The following is an 18,686-nucleotide window of genomic DNA, read 5'->3' on the forward strand; positions in this document are numbered from 1 at the left end:
GCTGTGCCACCTCCTGTGGCATCAGCTCTGGGCTTATGAGGCCGGGTCAGCCCTCGTGGAGCAGGTGGGAGGTGGAAAAGGTGTGGGAGGGGAGTGTCAGGCTGGTTCCTGCCAGGGCTGCCCCAGGGCAGAGGGGCGGGAGCCTGTTCCTGCAGTGACCTGTTCTGGAGCCAAGAATGGTTGGGGGTGGAAGGAATCTCAAAGAATATCTCATGGGCAGGAGCACAGGGTTAGCCCCTTCCCTGGCCCAGCATGGGAGTGCTGGGATGGAGCAGAGGTGGAAGGTGTCCCACTGCTGTGGCTGGAGCCACCCAGGGAGCTCTGCTGTCCTGGGATAGCAGCCAGGAGGAATTTCCCATCCCTGTGCAAACTGTGAGGGGTCGCTAGGTGAGAAGGAGGGGGTGTGTGGTGCTGCTCAAAAGCAGATCCTGCTGGGGCAAAGCAGCCAACCAGTCCTGCTCCCACCCTCGGGCTCTCCTGGGCTCTGCTCCAAGCCTCTCTCCAGGGCCCTTCCAGCTGCAGCAGCTCCTTCCCATCCCTGGCCCCCACTCTTCCCCTCAAGCCCCCATGGAGACAAGAGCTGGGCCCAGCGTGTTGGTATACATCATACATTTATTAGTGAATATCCCTCTCAAAATCAGCCACAACATTAAAAAAAATAATGATTGCACTACTTGGTCAAGCAGAACTAGCAACTTTCATTTTAAAAAAAGTACAAATCTGTTAAAAATTTCAATCAGTATAATACACATATATATAATACAACATACTAGTTATGTTAAATGCTACAAAACCAATATGATTCCAATGGAATGGAAAAAAACAAACACTTTTAGAGCTTTAAGAACCTTTTTTTTCTATATATTAGCCTTTTTTCAAATACATACATGGGAAAAATGAGGTAACTGTAAAATGTGCAAGTAACAGAGCAAAAAAAATTATATATATATATTTATATATATATATATATATATAAAAACTTTCTAACACAGAACACACGTCCTAGCACCTTCCGGGGAGCCGCGGGGAACGCGGGGGTCCCACCGGAGGGCCCGGGGACTGGTATAATAGAACAGTAAACAGTCCACTATCCCACCACAGGAATTCATTGGTAAACAGTGGTATCTACAGCGCAGTCAGCAATCACAAACACCCTAAATAATTGTTTTTTAGGTTTTTTTTTTTGTCATTTTTTCTTTTTGTTATTTTTTTTTAATGATACTTTTAGCTGCTCATTGGAATAAATTCTGCAGCACACGAGCTGTGAGCTTTCGAGTCGCCGTCAAAGGACCGTAAGGCTTTCCTGGCTCCCTGGGCACCGCGAGGGCGGGAGGGGAGGAGGGGGCGTCTCCGGGGGCGCGAAGCCGGGGACTCCTTTGGTTATCTGTCACTGAGAGAGGGACGGGGAAGGGGCCGGGGTCCTGCCCAAGGGGCACCGAGCCCAGCGGTGCCGGCACCCGTGCCACGGCGGAGCGGGCGGCGCCGGGCCGGGGCGCTCGGCCGCAACGCTCCGGCCGCCGGAGGGGTGGGAAAGGGCGGCGAGGGGGAGCCGGCCCGTAGCCCCCCACCGCTCGCCACCCCCCGCGCCCGACCGGGCGGCGTCCGGGGCCGGCCCACGGTGGCCGGCACTGCCCTCTGGCCCTCAGCGCGGGGAACAACGCCACCGTGCCCGCCCGGCCCCTCACCTCGCAGCCGGCCGAGCCGCCGCCGGGGCCCGCCCCGCGCTGCCCCCCGCCCCGCGGGGAGCGCCCCCTCCCGCCCCGGTCCCTTGCACACGCCGCCGCCGCGGGCGCGGACCCCGCGGGGACGGCCCTGAAAGTCTCACGGTCCTGCTGTGGCGTTGCGGACATGTGCAGTACAGTGCATGGCAGTATCAGCTGAGCACAAAAACCCCTCTCCCCACCCCCCTCACCCCACAGCCGGCTAGACGTAGCCAAGACCACGTTCCAAGCTGGTCAGACATGCATGCATATTTGTGAACATTTACATAGGGCTGGCGTCCGCTCGGAAGCTCCCAGGCGTCAGCGACGCGCCGGGAGGGGAGGGCGGTGCTCTCACCACCACCCCTGCCACCGCCTCCCGTCACCCTCCTCGCTAATTAATCATGCAAAACAACGGCCACGCGGGATTGATGGAGCCGGGCGGCGGCGTGGCGGCTTCTCCCCCAGCGCCTGCGAGGGCAGGGGGATACGGTGGCAAGGGGACCGCTCACAGCTTCCCCCGCACCAGCCGGGCCAAGGCCAGGGTAGCACTGAAAATACTCCACGAAGTTATGAATAAAACCCCCCCGCTCCGGGGGCCGCAGCCCAGCCGGCCCCTCGCTGCCCACGGCCGGGGAAACCGCGCCGTCCAGCCAGCAGGACGGGGCACGGGGCTACCTTGATTTACGTCGTCGGGACAGAGATACGAGCAGGAGCCGGGGGCCGGGCAGCACACCGGGGACACCACATGCCCAAAGCCCTAGGGACGGGGTTGGCGTCCCCTCCCCAAGCTTGGCTGCCTTGCGGGATGCCACACGGCCTGGCCCCGGGAGCTGCGCTGCCCAGGCACAGGGGAATGAACAGGGAGAGGGGCCAGGGCTGCGCCAGCACCATCCTCCCACTGGCGAAACACCCCAAGCAGCCACAGCCCTCTGGGGGGCTCCCCGGGGCAGCCGAGGCAGGAGGGAGCCGTGCCAGGCTGCGCACAGGAGCGGGGACAGAGGCATTCCTGTGTTCCTGCCTTTCTGCCCCAGCCACGCCGCGGGGTTGCTGGTGTCCCACCTTGGCCACACTCCGCCAGCCTCCTTCTCCGGCTGTCCCCGGGGCCGGGGTGCTGCCGGCATCAAACCCGCAGCGCTCCCTCCTCTCTCCTCCCCGCGTCCTCCGAGAGCAACGCTGAGGGGAGGAGCCGCCTGCGTGCCCCTAGGGCAAACGGCCAAGGAACCAAAAACATGACGGAAATGAAAAGGAAACAAGGGGGAAAAACAACTATCGTAAAAAAAAAAAATAGTGACAAAGGGAAAAACCACTAATTCCCTAGGAGAGTACAAAGACCTGGAAAGTGATGGAGCAACAACAGCGTCTTTGGAGGGCAGAGAGCACGGCCACGCACCTCCCGCCTCCAGCACAACACGATTCGGGGCCCTGGGAGCGCGGCGGGCAGGCGTCCGGCTGAGTCCATGCCCTGGCGGGGAGGAGGAGGGCTGGCCGGGAGCCCAGACTGCTCAATGCTCACCACATCCGAGGAGAGGCTTTGGGGAGGGGGGGTAAGCGCAGGGTCAGGCCCCAGCAGCGGGCAGCAGCCCCCGCCCCAGCCCGGCGTCCTTGTCCTCTAGCGAATTGTGCGGCACAGCGCCCGCCAGCCTCAGTCCGCCTCCCGCTGCACCTCCGACGCGTCCGCCCGGCAAATCGGGCACGTGCGGTTCGCCTGCGGGCAGCCAGAGACGGGGCAAGTGAGCAAGGCTGGAACCACAGCCCAGGACTGCCTGATCCTGCACAGTGCTCAGCCCCAGCTCCCAGTGTGTGCAGGGCACTGAGGCCACCCAAAAGGCAGCACCCCACACCCACAGCACCCCAAGAAGCCACCCCGCTCCCCAGAGCAGGCACAGGCAGTACCTTTAACCATTTGTCGACACACTTGGCGTGGAACTCGTGGTTGCAGGGCAGGACGCGGAGAAGCTGCCGGGCCTCGAAGTCGCTGAAGCACACGACGCACCTGGGGGAAGCCGCCATCAGTACAGCCCCACTGCCAGCCAGCGCCCCCAGTCCCTGCCAGGCCCCCCATGTGCACCCCGAGCTCACTCACAGGGTCTGCTCAGACTGGTGGCTCTCAGGGTTGAAGCGGTAGGACGGGAGGTGCTCGATGTCTGCTTTGGTGAGTCCCCGTGGCTTGGCCTCCCCCAGCCGCTCGGCCAAGTTCAGCAGTGCCTGGAGGGAGATGCAGAGGCCGGCTCAGCTCAGCTCCTGTTCTGGCACAGCCTCCCTCCAGGCTTCCCCCTCCCAGCACAGCAATCAGCAAACCCCCCAGCTCTCCCATCTCATCACCGTGAGGAAGCCAAGCAGACTCACCTCATAATTCTCCATCTCCACATCATCCACGTCCAGGTCTAAGCTGATCGTGGGGCCCACGGCTGTTGGCGACACAGGAAGCATAGAACTGGGGGGAAGGACAGGGCAGTCAGCATGGGGCTGCAAACCCCAACATCCACCCTGGCACAGCCCCCCGTGCCATCACAGTGCCACTGCGGCCCTCCATCCACAGTGCCACCCCTGCCCTACACATGCTAGAATACCCCCAGCAGTACTCACAGGAAATAGGGCAGGAAGCTCGGATAATACGGAGGAGGCGGTGGAGGGGGTGGCGGTGGGGGCAGCGCCTGCTGCAGCCGGTACCGCTGGGTGTTCAGCCGCCGGGGCATCATGTGGGGGTATGGCTGCAGGGAGAGATGGGGCACTCAGAGTCGTGCCAGCCCCACAGCGCTCCCAACCCCTCCCCAGGATGGGGACTCACCACGCCAAATGGCAGTTCTTGGTGCAGCGGGTCGTGGGGGAGGTAATGCAGCGGCATGGAGGGCGACAGCGTGGGAGCGTGGTGAGACGGAGGGTATGTGAAGCCTGCGATGGGGTGCTGCTCCCCTCGCAGGTCCACGTCATTGTCTATCCTCTGCAGAGGCTGCGGGGAAAGAGTTAGGCAGGGAGGAGCATCCCAAATTACGCCTCCCCGATGCCATGAAGACAGAGGCACCCTGCCCACCACCCCCAGCTCAGACCCACAGGGGTTGCAGAAGGACAAGACCCCAACCAAGGTGGTGGGTGCATCATGTCCCCAGGCTGTCCCTCCACCCCAACTCACCATACGTGGATGCTGGGCTTGGAGAGGTACGAACTGCCCCAGGGGGGCCATGTGGGGCGGCTGGTGGGGGGGCACTGGTGGTGGGGGTGGGTGCAGGATGTAATGGTCGCTGGAGATGATGGGGGGGAATGTCTGGTAGGAGACGGGAAGTTGTTGCATGGCACATGCCTGAATCAGCTGTGGGGAGAGACAGAGAGAAAAACAAGGGTCAGACACCCCTGCCCCCTCCCCAGGGCCTCCAAAGGACCCTGTGCTCCCAGAAACTTGCACTACAGTGGGCCTGGGTACCCAGAGGACTCTGGGCACTCACGGCCCAGGCTGTCCCCAGGCGTCCCCCGCTGTGACTCACCGGGGGTGGGAGGCAGCAGAGCGGGTAGTGCTGTCCGCTGAACATCACTGAGCATGCTGGGAGCTGCTGGGTGCTGCACCCAGGGATGTGCTGGCCAGCGTGGATGGGGAAGCCTTGCGTCGTTACGGTGGTAACCGTGTAGGAGAGAGGGACAGGTCCCTGGTGCACCTAAGGACAAGGTGCCGAGGGCACAGTCAGGGCACAGCCCTGTCTGAGCTGTCCCTGTCCTGACAGGGTCACAGCAGGACACTGGGCACTCAGCACTGGAACAAAACACCTGCATGCCCATCCTGCTGGTGTGGCCAGAGGAACGGGCTGAGTGAGGGCTCAACTTGAGGGAGTTTTGAGCCCTTCTTTCCTCCACACAGACAGGCTGTGTAACCACCATTACCATGGATTATGATGACAGTCGTCACATGAACGACCCTACAAGGGGACTGTGCCCAGCCCCTGGGAGCAGGGACCACCCTGGACATCCCCAGAAGGCAGAGGGACCCCAAGATTTAAATCTCAGAGAACCAGAGTACCAGCAGGCTCAGGGCTGGGTGATCCCAGCAGCAAGTGGCCAGGGGGGACCCAAGGACAAGTCACCACTCCAGACAACAGCCCCCAGGATCACACTCAGGAGTGGGGCTGGGGGCTGCAGCACCTACCTGGTCATGCAGATCCACCATGAATGGGTTCTGGTGGGGTGGGTGAGCGGCTGGGTGAAGCATTCGTGGCGGCGTGCTGGCAAGAGCGTAGGCACGGGGCTCATCTACAGGGACGTGCGGCTGCTGGGGGAAGGCAGGGTGCACCTGGGGCTCATCCTGGCCCAGCAGGGTTGCCAGAGGTCGATCGCGTCGTCCCCACTGACGCCTGGCAGAGGGGCTGTGGGGCCACCGCAGGAGAGAAACAGAGCAGGAGTGACCCCCCAGGCCAGAGGGGCACCACAGCCCCCGGCAGGATGGCTACAGGATGATCAGCCCAGTGCCCAAGGTGACATACTCAGGGCATTGTACCGGGCCACGTCAGGCTGGACAGCTCCAGAACCGGCTTTTCTGCTCACCCTGCAAGTGCCCTCTCCGTGTCCGCAACACAAAAAGCACCCCTGCTCCCCAGGGACCCCTCATTTGGGCCAGGTGGATCTGCTTCCCTGCCAATGTCCCCCCAAGGCCCGCTGGGAGCCAGCCGGTGCCTTGCCCCAGCAGGAGCAGAGAGCCGCCCCGCAGCCCCACGTGCACAGGGGACGGGCTCCACACGGCCCTGCAGCCCGTACCTGCGCCGGAGGTGGTCGGGGCTGCTGCAGGGTCCCCCCGAGAAACGGCGCTGGGCAAAAGGGGCAGAGGGCGGCCGCCTATTCACTGCCAGTTCCCATGGTCGCATTGGTGACGTCGGGAGGCGGGTGGGCACGCGGGACCTCGGGCTCCAGGCAGGGCAACACACCAGCACCTTGGACTCTGCAAGAGGGACAGCGGGTCATGGCACTGTCCCGCCACCGCTCAGGCTGCTGCTCCATCCTCACAAGGATGGCGGAGCTGACAGCTGCAGCTCTTGCTGCTCCTCCACCCACCCCATCTCCCGGGGCTGCATATGGCCCTGAGAGGGGCTAGGAAGAGCCTGTTCCCAACTCCCTTGTTACTGTTCCTCCCCTTCGTGGCCAGAGTCACCTCCCATGCACAACACAAAGAGAGAGAGAGCCTTATTTTTGCACTTATTTTTGGCACAGAGGAAAGAAAATGATGAAGAGCCCTGTGGCTGTGGCAGCATCCCAGCCTGCTCACCGGCCAACAGGGAACCTAAGCATGGCATGGGGAGTTCCCAGCAGGTCCTTGATGCTGCTCTGGGGGGTGCTCTTTGTTGCTGAGCTCCTGCACATCCTGCTCTGGAGTGACACTGCTACCCCAGTGACCAGCACAGGGGCTGGTGGTGGCAGCAGGGCTCATGGCCCCTCTCTGTCAACTCCCTGCTGCAAACAGGGCGCAGCCACACATCCCCACAGAGCAGGGGACAAGCATGGGCTGTGCTGAAGCCATGGAGGCAGCTCTGCTCCCCCAGACGCTCCCCAAGGCAGTGGGACAGTGGGAACACTGCCCTGGCCCTGCCCCATCTCCCCTCCTGCACCCAAGCTGACTGGTGCTCCTGCACCAGAGCCCCTCCCAGGGCACAGCCCAAAACAACCCTGGCACTGCACAGAGGAGACACCTGCATTTGGGGCTGGGCTTCCCCAGGCTCTGCTTTCCAGGTCCCAAAACAGCCTTCCTTGCCTCCATGTGTACCCAAGATCCTCCCTGGGTACCCTTCCAGTGCCCAGCGTCTTCAGCTTCCACAGCATCAGGTCAGGCCAGCACACGGCAGCAGCCTGGCCTTGGCACCACACACCCGTAAATCCAGCTCACTGCAGGCTGGTGAGGTCCCCCCCAAAGCTTCTTCAGCTCCACCTCCTCCTCAGTGCCCATGGCAAAGACACACCCGGGACAGGAAAGACACTCGGGGGACCTGGAGCCTGGGGAATGCTGCTCAGCACGGGGATCTCAGCCCAGCAGAGAGAAGCTGCAATGTCACTTTTGGGTGATGGGTATCAACAACCACTGGGACAAGTCCTGTGCCACACACAAGTCTCTTCTTAATCTCACCTTCATCTCCACACTACTGTGGAAGCTGAAAGCACATTTCTCTCTTTGTTTTGGTAGGAAAAAGGAAGAAGAAAAGCAAAAGCCACAGGCTGAGCCCTCCCGGAACCTGTCTGTGACTGTCACCAGGGAAGGGGGTGTGTCTGCCCAGGAGGTTCCTTCCACGGGGAGTTTATTCTGCCCACCTCAAAGCTCTGCCCAGCTGCAATATGCCCCTGAGTGGGCTGGCAGCCAGAATGCAGCAATAACCCAGGTTCAGCCCCACTCTGAAGCCTCCCTGAGGTGTTACCGCTTCCAGTTCCACATCCTCACTCTCGGAGCACACGTGGTGCCAAGGTCCTGTGTGATCCAGCAGGCACCTTCCAGACCACGCACCACAGCAATGGGCTTGGGGATGGGCAGCACGTCCACAGAGTAACACTGAAGCCATGCAGGGGCTCGCCTGTTCTGGGACCTCCAGAGCGGAGGGCTGCCTGCGCTCCTGGAACCCAGCACGGCACCCGAGGCAGGACGGCACCCCCGACTTGCGGGACAGCGCTGGCCCGGCCCTGGTCCTGCCACCAGCAGCACCCGTGAGGTGCCCACCCTCCTGTCCCAGGCGGGCACACCCGGCTCCCCCCGCACCCGCGGCTGGAAGCCAGCGGCCACGCCGAGCAGGGTGACCGTGACGCCGCGTGGGGCACCGCGGCTCCGAAAGGAAGGGGATGGCGGTCCCGCAGCCCCTCGGAGGGGCGGGGGGAGGCGGCTCCCGAGCCCCACCGAGAACAAAGTTAGCAGCGCGCCAGCGCTCACGCCCGGTGCCATCTGCTCGGGCAGAGCCGGGCTCCGGGGCTGCCGGGGAGCCGCCCGCCCCGGGGGTCCTGCCGCCCCGCTGCCACCCACCGCCGGCTCCGTCCCGGCACCCCCGGAGCCCCTTCCCCGCCGCTCCCAGGCGGGCGCCGCCAGCTCCCCCGGGAGCGGGGTCACCGCTGGCCCCGCCGCACCGGCAGCCCCTTCGGAAGGCCGACCCCGACTCCCAAGCCCACCCCAGACCCGACCCGCACCCGACCCTCGGTGTCCGGGACGGCGGCGCACGGCGGGGCGAGCAGCACATCCCGGAGCGCACGGACGGAGCGCCCCGCCGTGCAGCAGCCCGGGGAGGCACCGCGGCCACGGCAGCCGGGAGCGCACCCAGCCCGCGCCCCCCGCCGCGGAACCCTGCCGGTGCCGGTGCGGATCTGTGGCTTTAAGAGCGGCCGCTCCGGGGCCATGTGCTCGGCGCCAAACAAAAGCAATAACAAAGGCGGCCGCCGGACCCCGCCGCCGCCGCCCGGGGCAGGTGCCGTCGGGGGTCCGGGGGGCGGCCCCCGCCCCCGCCCCGCTCCCGCCCCCCCCGGCCCGCACGTACCTGCACCGATGGCCTGGGCCGCCGCTCCGGTGCCGCTGCGGCGCCCCCGCCCCCTCCCTCCCGCCGCTCTTTGTTCGCCGACGCCGGGCCCGGGCCTGCCCCCCCCGCCGGCCCGCCGCCGGCCCTCCCCTCCCTCCCTCCCGCCCGCCTCCCGCCGGGCCGGCCCCCTCCCCGCCGCCGCTGTTTCCGGTGCCTCTTTGTTTTCCGCGGCGCGGGGCGGCCGCGGCGGGCCGGGGTGCGCGGGGGGCTCCTGTCCCTTTAAGAAGCGGCGGGAGGCACCGGACCGAGTCACGGCGCTCGGGGGCACCGGGGGCGCGCGCGGCTGGCGGAGGGGGGCGGCCGGGGGCACCGGGGGGGGGGGGGGGGGCGGCGCGGCGCGCGCGCGTCCCACGTGACCAGGCGTGTCACGGTCCGCAGCCATCTTGGAGCGCGGGGCCGCCACGCGGGGCAGCGACCCCCGGCCGGAACCACCGGGCTGGGCCCACAGCCGAGGGCACCGGGCACGCACCGCCCGGCCCAAGTGGCCTGGTGCCGCTACCGGCCACCTCGCCCCGCTGCGACAGCCCCTAAGGCTGGTGGCACCGTACCTGCGGCTGTGCCCCCGCATCACTCCCGGGCCCCTGCTCACCGGGCGGCAGCTCCGTGGGCCCGGTGGGCCGCGGGAACGGCAGTCCCGTGTGCCCGGAAGTCACCGTGCTTCTGTGCTGGTGGGCACAGGGGTGGGGAAGCAGGGCCTCGGCTCCCCAGCACCTTCTGCGCTCGGACGAGAGCGTGGAGGAGCTACTCCGGTCCCGCTTAGGACATCGAACCCTTTGCCCGCACCGACAGCTCTCCCACAGCATCTGTGGCCAGGTCAAACTTTTACGCAACAGAAAAGCCCCTTTTGCTTCAGAAACGCCTCCTATTCTCTCACATTAATTAAGCAAGAAGCAGGAACTACTCGGACCATCTGCACACTTCCAGCTCACCTGAGCGAGTCACCCGGCTGGTGGCTAACGCTGAGAGCTGCACACCGAGAGGCCGAGCCAGCGGCTCCCCGGGAGCTGCACACCGAGAGGCCGAGCCGGTGGCTCCCCGTGTGCCCCAGCAGCACCGCTCAGGCACCAGTCAAATCCCCGTGCTCAGGACAGCACATCGCAGCAGCTTCGCTGAGCACCAGATGCTGCATCCGAGCCAAATTTCCCCCGGTTACAACGCACACTTAGAAATTCCCAGGTAGGCGAGCGAGCCAGCCGGCAGCCCTGATGTAATGCCTATAAACCAGCCCTCCCCTGACAGCTGGGCTTTAAAGTGCTAACAACCAAAAGGGAGCTAATTAATTTGTAGCATCACCCCTTTCAAAGAAAACCTCAGATTGACAATTTAACAATTCAGTAGCTCGTTGTTGCCATGAGCAGTCGGATTCAGCTTTGCTCGATTCCAGCCCTGTGCCCAGGTCCCTTCAGGCCCCTCTCCAGGCTCTCACCTCTTCACCCCAAATCCAGGTGTGCAGGAGGAACTACACCAGGCTCAAGGATCCTCCAGGACACAGAGCATTCTGGGGCAAGATCACTCTACCATGACTGTCAGTAGCACCACAGCCAACTGCTTCTGTCCCCATGGCAGGGGACACACAGGACAGGAAGGCACCACAGCAGGGCAGAGCTATGATGGTGTCAGAGCCACGCACTCAGGCAAGAACTCCAGAAGGAAGAGCCAAAGGATTGAATCAGCCCAAACCTGAACAACCACCCTCCAGGTCTGTTCCACTACAGCCTCTTTGCTTCAGGAGCTGGGGAACTACAGGGAAGAGAAGGAAAACAGCATTCTGTCCTTTGACCTTGCCATTGTTTGTGGGCAGAGGCAGCACTGCACCTTCACAAGACTGCCAGGACCTGGTCTGATCCTGGGCAGAGCAGCGGCAGCAGGCAGAGGCCACAGATGGTGGATATCTGTGCAGACACTCCCTGCAGACCCGCTCCAGCAGCACCAGCTTCCCCGTGGGCAGCAGCTATCGATGTCCTCAGGAGGCATCAGGAGAAGCCATCGATGGGACACAGCTCACACGCTGCTCACGCTCCCTGCCCAGCCAGGCTGGATCATTCCCCTGGCACAGCCACGCTGCACATGGCTGTGCCCAGTGAGGATGGGGCACCACACATCCAGCCACAGGATCAGAGCATGCGGCAACAGCTCTGCCCACACTGTCTCAGGGACACAGCCATGCACACAGACCCCACATCACACTGTCCCAGGCACAGAGCTCTGCCTGAAAAGCCATGTGAGGGGCCCAAAGGAAGCTACAGCAAGGCTGGTAAGGCTGGTCAATGCTTCTGGGCCAGGACAAGCGATCCCAGTGCAGCCACAGAGACCTGTGACACCCCTGGTGAGTGGGACAGCCTGTCAGCTTTAGATAGCTCCCTATGTGCAGGGGCTGCTCAGGCTGAACCTGGATGCTCTACAGCCGACAGGTGGCCCATCCTTTCCTTCAGGATAGCCAGGGGCCAACAGGACAAAGTCTCCCTGAGCCCAGGCTCTTTAAGAGACCATCTGCTGCTACAGACATGCCACCTCCCTCGCCCCATATATAGGTCAGGTCTGACTCAGGATTAGCCAGGGTGATCCAGTGGTGAGAACACATCTCCCACTGGAGGCTTGGTCTGCCCTGTGCTCTCCCCAACACTCAGCATGCCAATGCTTCATCTCCACACTCTCCTGGGCCTCTCACACAAGTCCAGGGAGAGAAAGACACCAGATCTTTTCTCCCCAGGGCCCAGAAAAAAAGCCTGAAGAAACTGTCACCAAGAACACAGAAGCTCTCAGACTGTAGGGAGGGAGCAGCAGTGGGAGTGTCCCTACCCTATCCAAGGCCCAACGCAAGCACCAGGGGACATGGGACACCCCAATATCAGCAGGGTAAAACGCTTCTCCACTATGGAGATGGGGGAGCAAGGAGCTCCCTCCCTGCTCCACACACCGGGTGGAGCTGAGTTCACTGGCAGTGGAGGCAGGACGCCTCTGCCATGATCACACACCACCCACTCCCACCCCCGGGCTGACAGCACTCCCATCAAACGCCTCCAGCCACACACACGTGGAGGATGCTGACATGAGGAGCGAGTAGCTGCACAGGCAGCGGAACTGATAACGCCCAGTTTCCTGTCGATCTCTCCCACGTGGATTCTCTGATGTCTAATAGCATGGCTGAGCTGCACTGCAGAGGGAGAACCAGCAGCACCCCTGAGCCAGAGCCTGTAGCAAGCCAGGACCTCAGAGGCAGCATCCACACCTGACACCTACCCCAACTGACACCATCCAGCAAGTTCAAAGCAGAGTGAGCACAGATAAACAGTAAGCTTGCAACAAGCCTTCATTTCCTTAGAACAGGGTAAATAATCTGCAGAGATCTCCACCTTCCTTCCTTTGCCCTAGAAACACCAGCACAACCTGAATAGCATGACCAGAAGGCTGCAGGTGCAGCAACCGAGTCCAGCTTGGCCACCTCTGTAGCTCAGCAGCACTAAGGAATGGGTTGTGTCCTCCTCTCTCCTGGGTGGCCTCTTCTGCCCTGAACAGAAGCATGCTGAACTACACACACCTCTGTCTGTCCAGGTATCCCGCAGCAGCCACTTCCACAGTTCAGTTGCACATGGGTGGGAGGAAAAGAGCAAATGCCACCATGTCCATCTCCAACCTGCTGCCTGGGTAGACTCCCTGGTCCTTCCTTTCCTTCCTACTGCAAGATGCTGCTTTTCAGGACTCCACACTCCTCTGCCCTTCACTTTAAGTTCTCATTTCAGACAGCCCTTTCCTAAACCAGACCCAATCTCTCCTGGGACAGAGGCAGCACAGGGAGGAGGGATCACCCGTCTGTCCTTTCCCCACACAGCATCCCTGGAGTCCCCCAGCTCATCTGTCACTGCTCCACAAGTATCCCTCTGAGTCCAGCCTGCTGTCTACAGGCTGTGGACAGTGTTAATGGCATCTGCCAAGTGAGTGGCCAAGGGTAGGAGGGGCCAGGCTCCAGACACCTTCCCCACTGCTCTCGGTCAGAGCAGCTCCTGCAAAGGGACACAGGCAGAGGCAGGAGCTGGGGGATGGCAAAGAGCAGCTTCGTTACCACTCAGCAAAACGAAGTGTCTCTTGAAAGCGCTAGTGACAGTCAGGAAGTTGGGCTGGGTGGTTTGTTTTGCATTTTAAGAAGCCTGCAGGGACACGGACAACCTGCAACGATCATTTTCAGAAAGGAGCTCAGAGAAACTCAGGATTTTCAGCAACCATTTACCCTCCTTTGTCCTTGATTAAAAATTTGCCAAGAGACTGCTTATAAGATGCACCAAAACAGGGAGTGACCACTACCTTAAGTGCAGAGGAGGTTTGCTGCAATATGTCCCCGTACATCACTCAGAAAACCCCACACCAGAGCCTGAGGTTGGTTTTAAGAACAAAAACACGACTTTCGAGCTGACAGCCCCCGCGCACAAAGCGCAACTGCGGTGACAAGAGAGCAGCCTGGGGCACAGGAGCTGCCTGACCTCTGCTACAGCTCTCAACGGCAGATTTTTATTGTTCACCACTTTCCCAAAGCACAGGCATGGAGAGAAAACCAACTAAGACACTTGTCTCAAAATGCAAATACAGCTAGGGAGCCCCACCAGCCCAGCAGGGGAAAGACAACCTGCTGGAGGGGACCGTGCCTCAGCACTGCCAGGCTCAGGGGAAGGAGGACCAGAACGTGGCCCTCCCTTCCCAGGGGCAACAGTGAGAGATGCCAGAGGCCTGGATCACCAGGACACAGGCTCACCCGAGAGAAAGCAGCTCCTAACACACAGTACTGCAGGCCAGTCCTCTGCTCTGCATGGCTGAGCTAAAATCCTACTTTCCAGGGTAACCAAGGAAGACCCAGAACTACAGCTCTGCAGCCAGTGAGAGCAGGTCTCCAGGGACCAGCCTGCAGCTAGAAAATAATATTCCCAAAGCCTGCAACGAGTGCTGTTTGTTGGGGACACTGTTCAACCTCACGCTCTGCCATGCACAGAGCAAAGTGTGGAGCCCTCCCAAACCACCCCACTCCAGAAAACCCAGACATGCCACACTGGACATGGGACCCATGGTCTGCTTGTGCCCTCCAGGAAACAGCTCCGGCCCTGAAATGCTGAGGACTTGCAGTTGCAAGGGTGGAGGAAAGGATAAGCACCATGGTGCAGCTCTGCTGCCCAGAGAGTCAGCAGGCTGACTTCTCCCAACACCCTTGTGAGCTGACAGCACAGACCCACACTGCTCCCCTCGGGAACTGACCTGTCTCAGGGAGCCACGCAACATCCTCATGCAGCTCCATGACCACAGGGCTTGGCTCTCCCAAGTTCCTGTATCAATGTCAGAGGGCTCTGGCAGAGCTCCCCAGCACCAGCAGCTTCCTCGGATGTTTTAGCAGCCTCTGGACAATCAGACTGGCACCCTACATGCTGTGCCTGCAAGGTGGGTACACAAACCCCTTGGCCAACCAATTACCTACACACAGCAGGTGACAAACCATGCTTCTCCAGACTGGTCCAAGCATGGAGCCACGGGATCGTGGGAAAATGTTGTGTCCCAGCTCCTCAATAAAGGGGTGAAAACCCCAAAAGCATCTGGGAGCCAGGCTTTTCTGCCGAAAGCCAGCGCGGTGCCCTGCCACCAGCACCGAGCCGTGCCCCGAGGGCAGCCTCACGTGACAGTGGAGTGGATGCACACAGGAGGAGTGGCTGTAGTGACAGCGTTACAGCTTGTGTCCAACACACAGCTGAGCCCAGCAAATCCCAGCGCTCTGCAGCTCTCCCTCACAAACTCCACACACTGCGCAGGTACGCGAGCGTCAGTGAGAGCTCAGTGCCCACAGCCCCAGGAAATGACACCTACAGGGAGACAGCCCAGAGAGTACAGGGCTCCCAAACTCTCTGCTGTCCACGAGCACAAGGACTGCCCCACACCAAGCCCCAGGGACCAAGGACAGCTGTTCTTACACCAGCCCCAATGGCCAGGGTCAGCCCCTCTGCTATTTCAGCACACGTACTCCCAGCAGGAAGCAGGGACACCCAGCAGGATAAGCAGGACTCTGTCTAACTCTGCTCCAAGTGACTTTACATCATTCCCTACTCTACCCTGGGTGGCAGGACTTGGGCAGTTCTGCAGACAAACCTGAGAGAAAAGTGATGCAAGATGAAGCCCAGCCCTTACCTGCCAGCTGTTATTTCATTCCTCTAACAGGTCCATAAACCAAGGATAATTAAATCTCTCCTAAACTCTCTTCCATTTAAAATAAAAATCTATAGTCCCTATTTCATTAGCTGGCTCTAGGTTTTACAGCTTGATCAATTCCCCTCACAGGGCCCTGGTCCTGGACGGGCAGATGCAAACACGCAGCTTCCATGGTGTGGATCAATGGGATTCACAAAGTCTCCCACCCCATTCCTTGTTCCTCACTCACCAAAGGGCAGCAGGCAGGGACAGTGTGTTTCACTGCTCAGGGGAACACCACTGCCACGCATGGCTTCAGAGGTGGGAGTGAGCACCTGGCAAGAACAGAGGCAGCAGCGACGCTCCCTCTCCTGAAGGGCCCCAAGAACGCAGCCGTGACCCTAAAGGTGAAGCAGCCCAGCATGCCAGCAGGGTGACATCTCCCTGATTGCTGCACAGTGCAGAGGGACAAGGCTCAGCTCCCACAGCTGACAGCTGGAGCCAGAGCCCACCACAAGCACCAGCTGGGAACCAAGAGCAGCCACCACCTCTGTGACCTCCCTGCACACAAAGCGGAAGGGACTCGTCACTGAGAGCCAGGCACACGGGCTCGGTGCTTCCTGCCCTTCCCAGCCCTCTGCTGCTGCCCTGCCACACACACAACACCTTCCCCCTGCCGGCCTGCCACAGCAGCAGCCAGAGCTGCACCAAGAGCATCCAGGCAGAGCCCCGGGAGTAGACATCAAAGTGCTGGGCAGCCCTTGGACAGCACCCAGGTGCCCCCCAGCACCTATCACATCATTTCCCTCTGTTCCAGGTGCATATCCCTCCCTCCCACCTCTGCACAGAAAGCAGCAAGTTGCCAAAGTCTGAGTCCTGTCAGTGCCAGGACACACCATGGCAGCACCACAGAGGGAAGGTCCGGCAGCCCCAGCTCCGTGAGCTCTGCCCTGGCCACACAATGCCAGTGCTGGACAGACCACACCACCAGGGCCCAAATCCTGATCTGTACTAAACCAGCTGGTACTTGCCAGAGGATATCAGGAAAGATTTCTGTGCACCACTTGGAGAGTGCCCAGCTCCAAGCAAGGCTGGGGAACAAAGCTTTGCCATCCCACCAGGACTCCCTGCATGGCTGCATGCAGGGAGGTGGCACTGGAGCCTCCCAAACACACACAGGTGCCTCCTGCCTCACCTGCCATGCCAACACCTGCCCTGTCTCCACTGGCACCGTGTCCCAACGCAGGGGGGAACGGAGGGTTCACATTTCACCTGCTAAACCTAACCCACTGCTAGAAGGGTGTGACAGCACCCGGCCAGCCCCAGAGCAGACACCCAAAGGTGACAAACAAAGGCGCCCAGCAGGCACTCCGCATTAGCAGTATTTTTAGACACCACTATGGAGCCGGCCTTATTATTTTCATTGCAACGTGCATAATTACCCACCATGCACCGCAGTGACATCAGACGCAGCCGGCTCTCCTCCGACAGCTGCTCCTCCTCCTCCCGGGGCTCCTGCTGGCCCCGGGGACACACCTGCCCCGCCGGGCCCTGCCCTGCGCATCTCCCCGGCACACAGGACCCCACCTCGAGGGCGGCCTCGAGGTCCTGGGCCATCAGAGCCGACATGGGAGCAGGTGATAGAGGGACAGAGCAGGGCACTGGCACAGGACAGCCAGAAGGCAAGCACAGGGATGATGTCTGGAGCTGCAGGCACACACAGCCAGTTGTGCTGGAGCACGGGGCCGGTACAGAGCTGATGAACAAGGTACCAGCACAAAACAGAGCCACGCTCCTGTGAAGAGGGGCTGACCCCAGACAAGAGAAACAGAACCTGCCTAGCCACAGAGCTCAACTCCTGCCCGATACAGCAAACCCTGGAGCACATCCCAGCTACCCACAACGCGGTCCCACACGTCCTCCGTGGGACAGGGCTGCCACGGGCCCACACACAGCCCGCGGTGCCAGCACAGATCCTGCCGGGCCGGCAGCACGGCTTGTGCCACTGCCACCACCCCGTCACCTCGGACTCATCTGTTTCCTACCTCCTCCCCAGGGACAACTTTCCGAAGAGTTTCACCACTTCCCCTCCCGTCCCCCGTCCCACACCGGAGCTTGCCCCGAGCTGGCACAGTTTACCGGGTCCGGGGGAACGGCGGACGGGACACCGCGAGGTGCCAGGCGGGACGCGGATACAGCCAGTCAGAAGCCCCCAACTGAAGCCAGACAACCACCTCAGCAGAAGCCCCTGACTCCGCCCGGGGCCGGGGTCGCGGGAGACCCCAGGAAGGGGCTCCGGCCGGGGCAGGCTCGCACAGCCCCCACGGGCAGCCGCGCTCCGGTTCCCTCCCCGCTGCCCCCCCTGTCCCCGCGGGGCTCCCCCAGCAGCGGGGGCTCCTCCCACCGCCCTGCGGCTGCACCGGGCCTGGCTGCGCTTCACGGCCGCTCCCCCGAACCCCAATGCCCCGGCAGCCGCCACCCCCGCCCGCGCCGGCAATCCGCCCCCTCCGCGCACCGGGCCCGGCCCGGCCGCCCCCGCCGCACCGGGCCGCGCTCGCTCCTCCGCCCGCCGCACCGGGCCCCGCAGCCCCGCATCCGCCCCATCGCTCCGGGCCCTGCCCGCCGCCTTCCCCGTCCCGCTGCCCCGGGGCCGCCCTCCCCCTTCCCCCAGCCCCGGGCCCTGCCCGCCGCCTCCCCCTGGTGCCCCGGCCCTGCCCCGCACAGCCCGGGCCTGCGGCCGCCGCCGCGCCCCGTACCTTCGGGAGGCGCGCCCCCGGCGCTCGGTGCCGTGCCCCGGCGCTGCCCGCCCCTCAGCCCGCTCGCATGGCGTGGCGGCCGGGCCCGCCGGGCTCCGTGTCCGTCCCGGTGCCGGTGCCAGTCCCGGTGCCGCTCCCGCTCCGGCCTCAGCCCCGCCTCATGGCGCCCCCGCGCCCGCCGCGTCGATGGAACCGGCCGCGCCGCGCTGCCCCCCCCTCCCCGCGCAGCGCCGCCTCCCCCCCCGCGCCGCGGCGATGGGCGCGCCCGCCGCCTCCTGCCGTAATAAACCGAAGAGCGGCGCAGCAGAAATGCACCGGGGGATCGCGGCCGTAATGCTCCGAGCGGCAGCGCACCCGCTGGGACCGTCACCGGAATTACAGAATCACAGAATCAGTTCGGCTGGAACAGAGCTCTGAGATCATGCAGCCCAGCCTATGACCCAACACCACCATGCCAACTAAGTGCCACATCCAGTCTTGCCTTAAACATCTCCGGGGACAGTGACTCCACCAACCTCCCTGGGCAGCCCATTTCAGTGCCTCACAAACCTTTC

The 18,686-nt window shown here is 62.3% G+C and overlaps 1 protein-coding gene across 2 annotated transcripts; it reads right to left on the bottom strand.

The window, feature by feature from the left end:
• Positions 1-1,952: 1,952 nt before the first annotated feature.
• Positions 1,953-18,273, bottom strand: RNF44 (ring finger protein 44). 2 transcript variants are annotated; one of them, XM_059483529.1, is made up of 11 exons: positions 18,133-18,273; positions 6,441-6,621; positions 5,836-6,052; positions 5,183-5,350; positions 4,834-5,010; positions 4,492-4,653; positions 4,290-4,414; positions 4,050-4,137; positions 3,787-3,908; positions 3,597-3,696; positions 1,953-3,408 (listed from the first exon to the last, which is right to left on the bottom strand). In XM_059483529.1, exons 2-11 carry the CDS (start codon positions 6,545-6,547, stop codon positions 3,346-3,348), a joined length of 1,329 nt encoding a protein of 442 aa, XP_059339512.1. In that variant the 5' UTR covers positions 6,548-6,621; positions 18,133-18,273; the 3' UTR covers positions 1,953-3,345. The 2 variants fall into 2 exon arrangements, with proteins under 2 accessions (XP_059339512.1, XP_059339513.1); XM_059483530.1 differs by lacking the exon at positions 6,441-6,621 and having other exon boundaries at positions 18,133-18,174.
• Between the last annotated feature and the right edge of the window lie 413 nt (positions 18,274-18,686).

Source organism: Ammospiza nelsoni, chromosome 16, assembly GCF_027579445.1.
Source record: "Ammospiza nelsoni isolate bAmmNel1 chromosome 16, bAmmNel1.pri, whole genome shotgun sequence".
NCBI lineage: Eukaryota > Metazoa > Chordata > Aves > Passeriformes > Passerellidae > Ammospiza > Ammospiza nelsoni.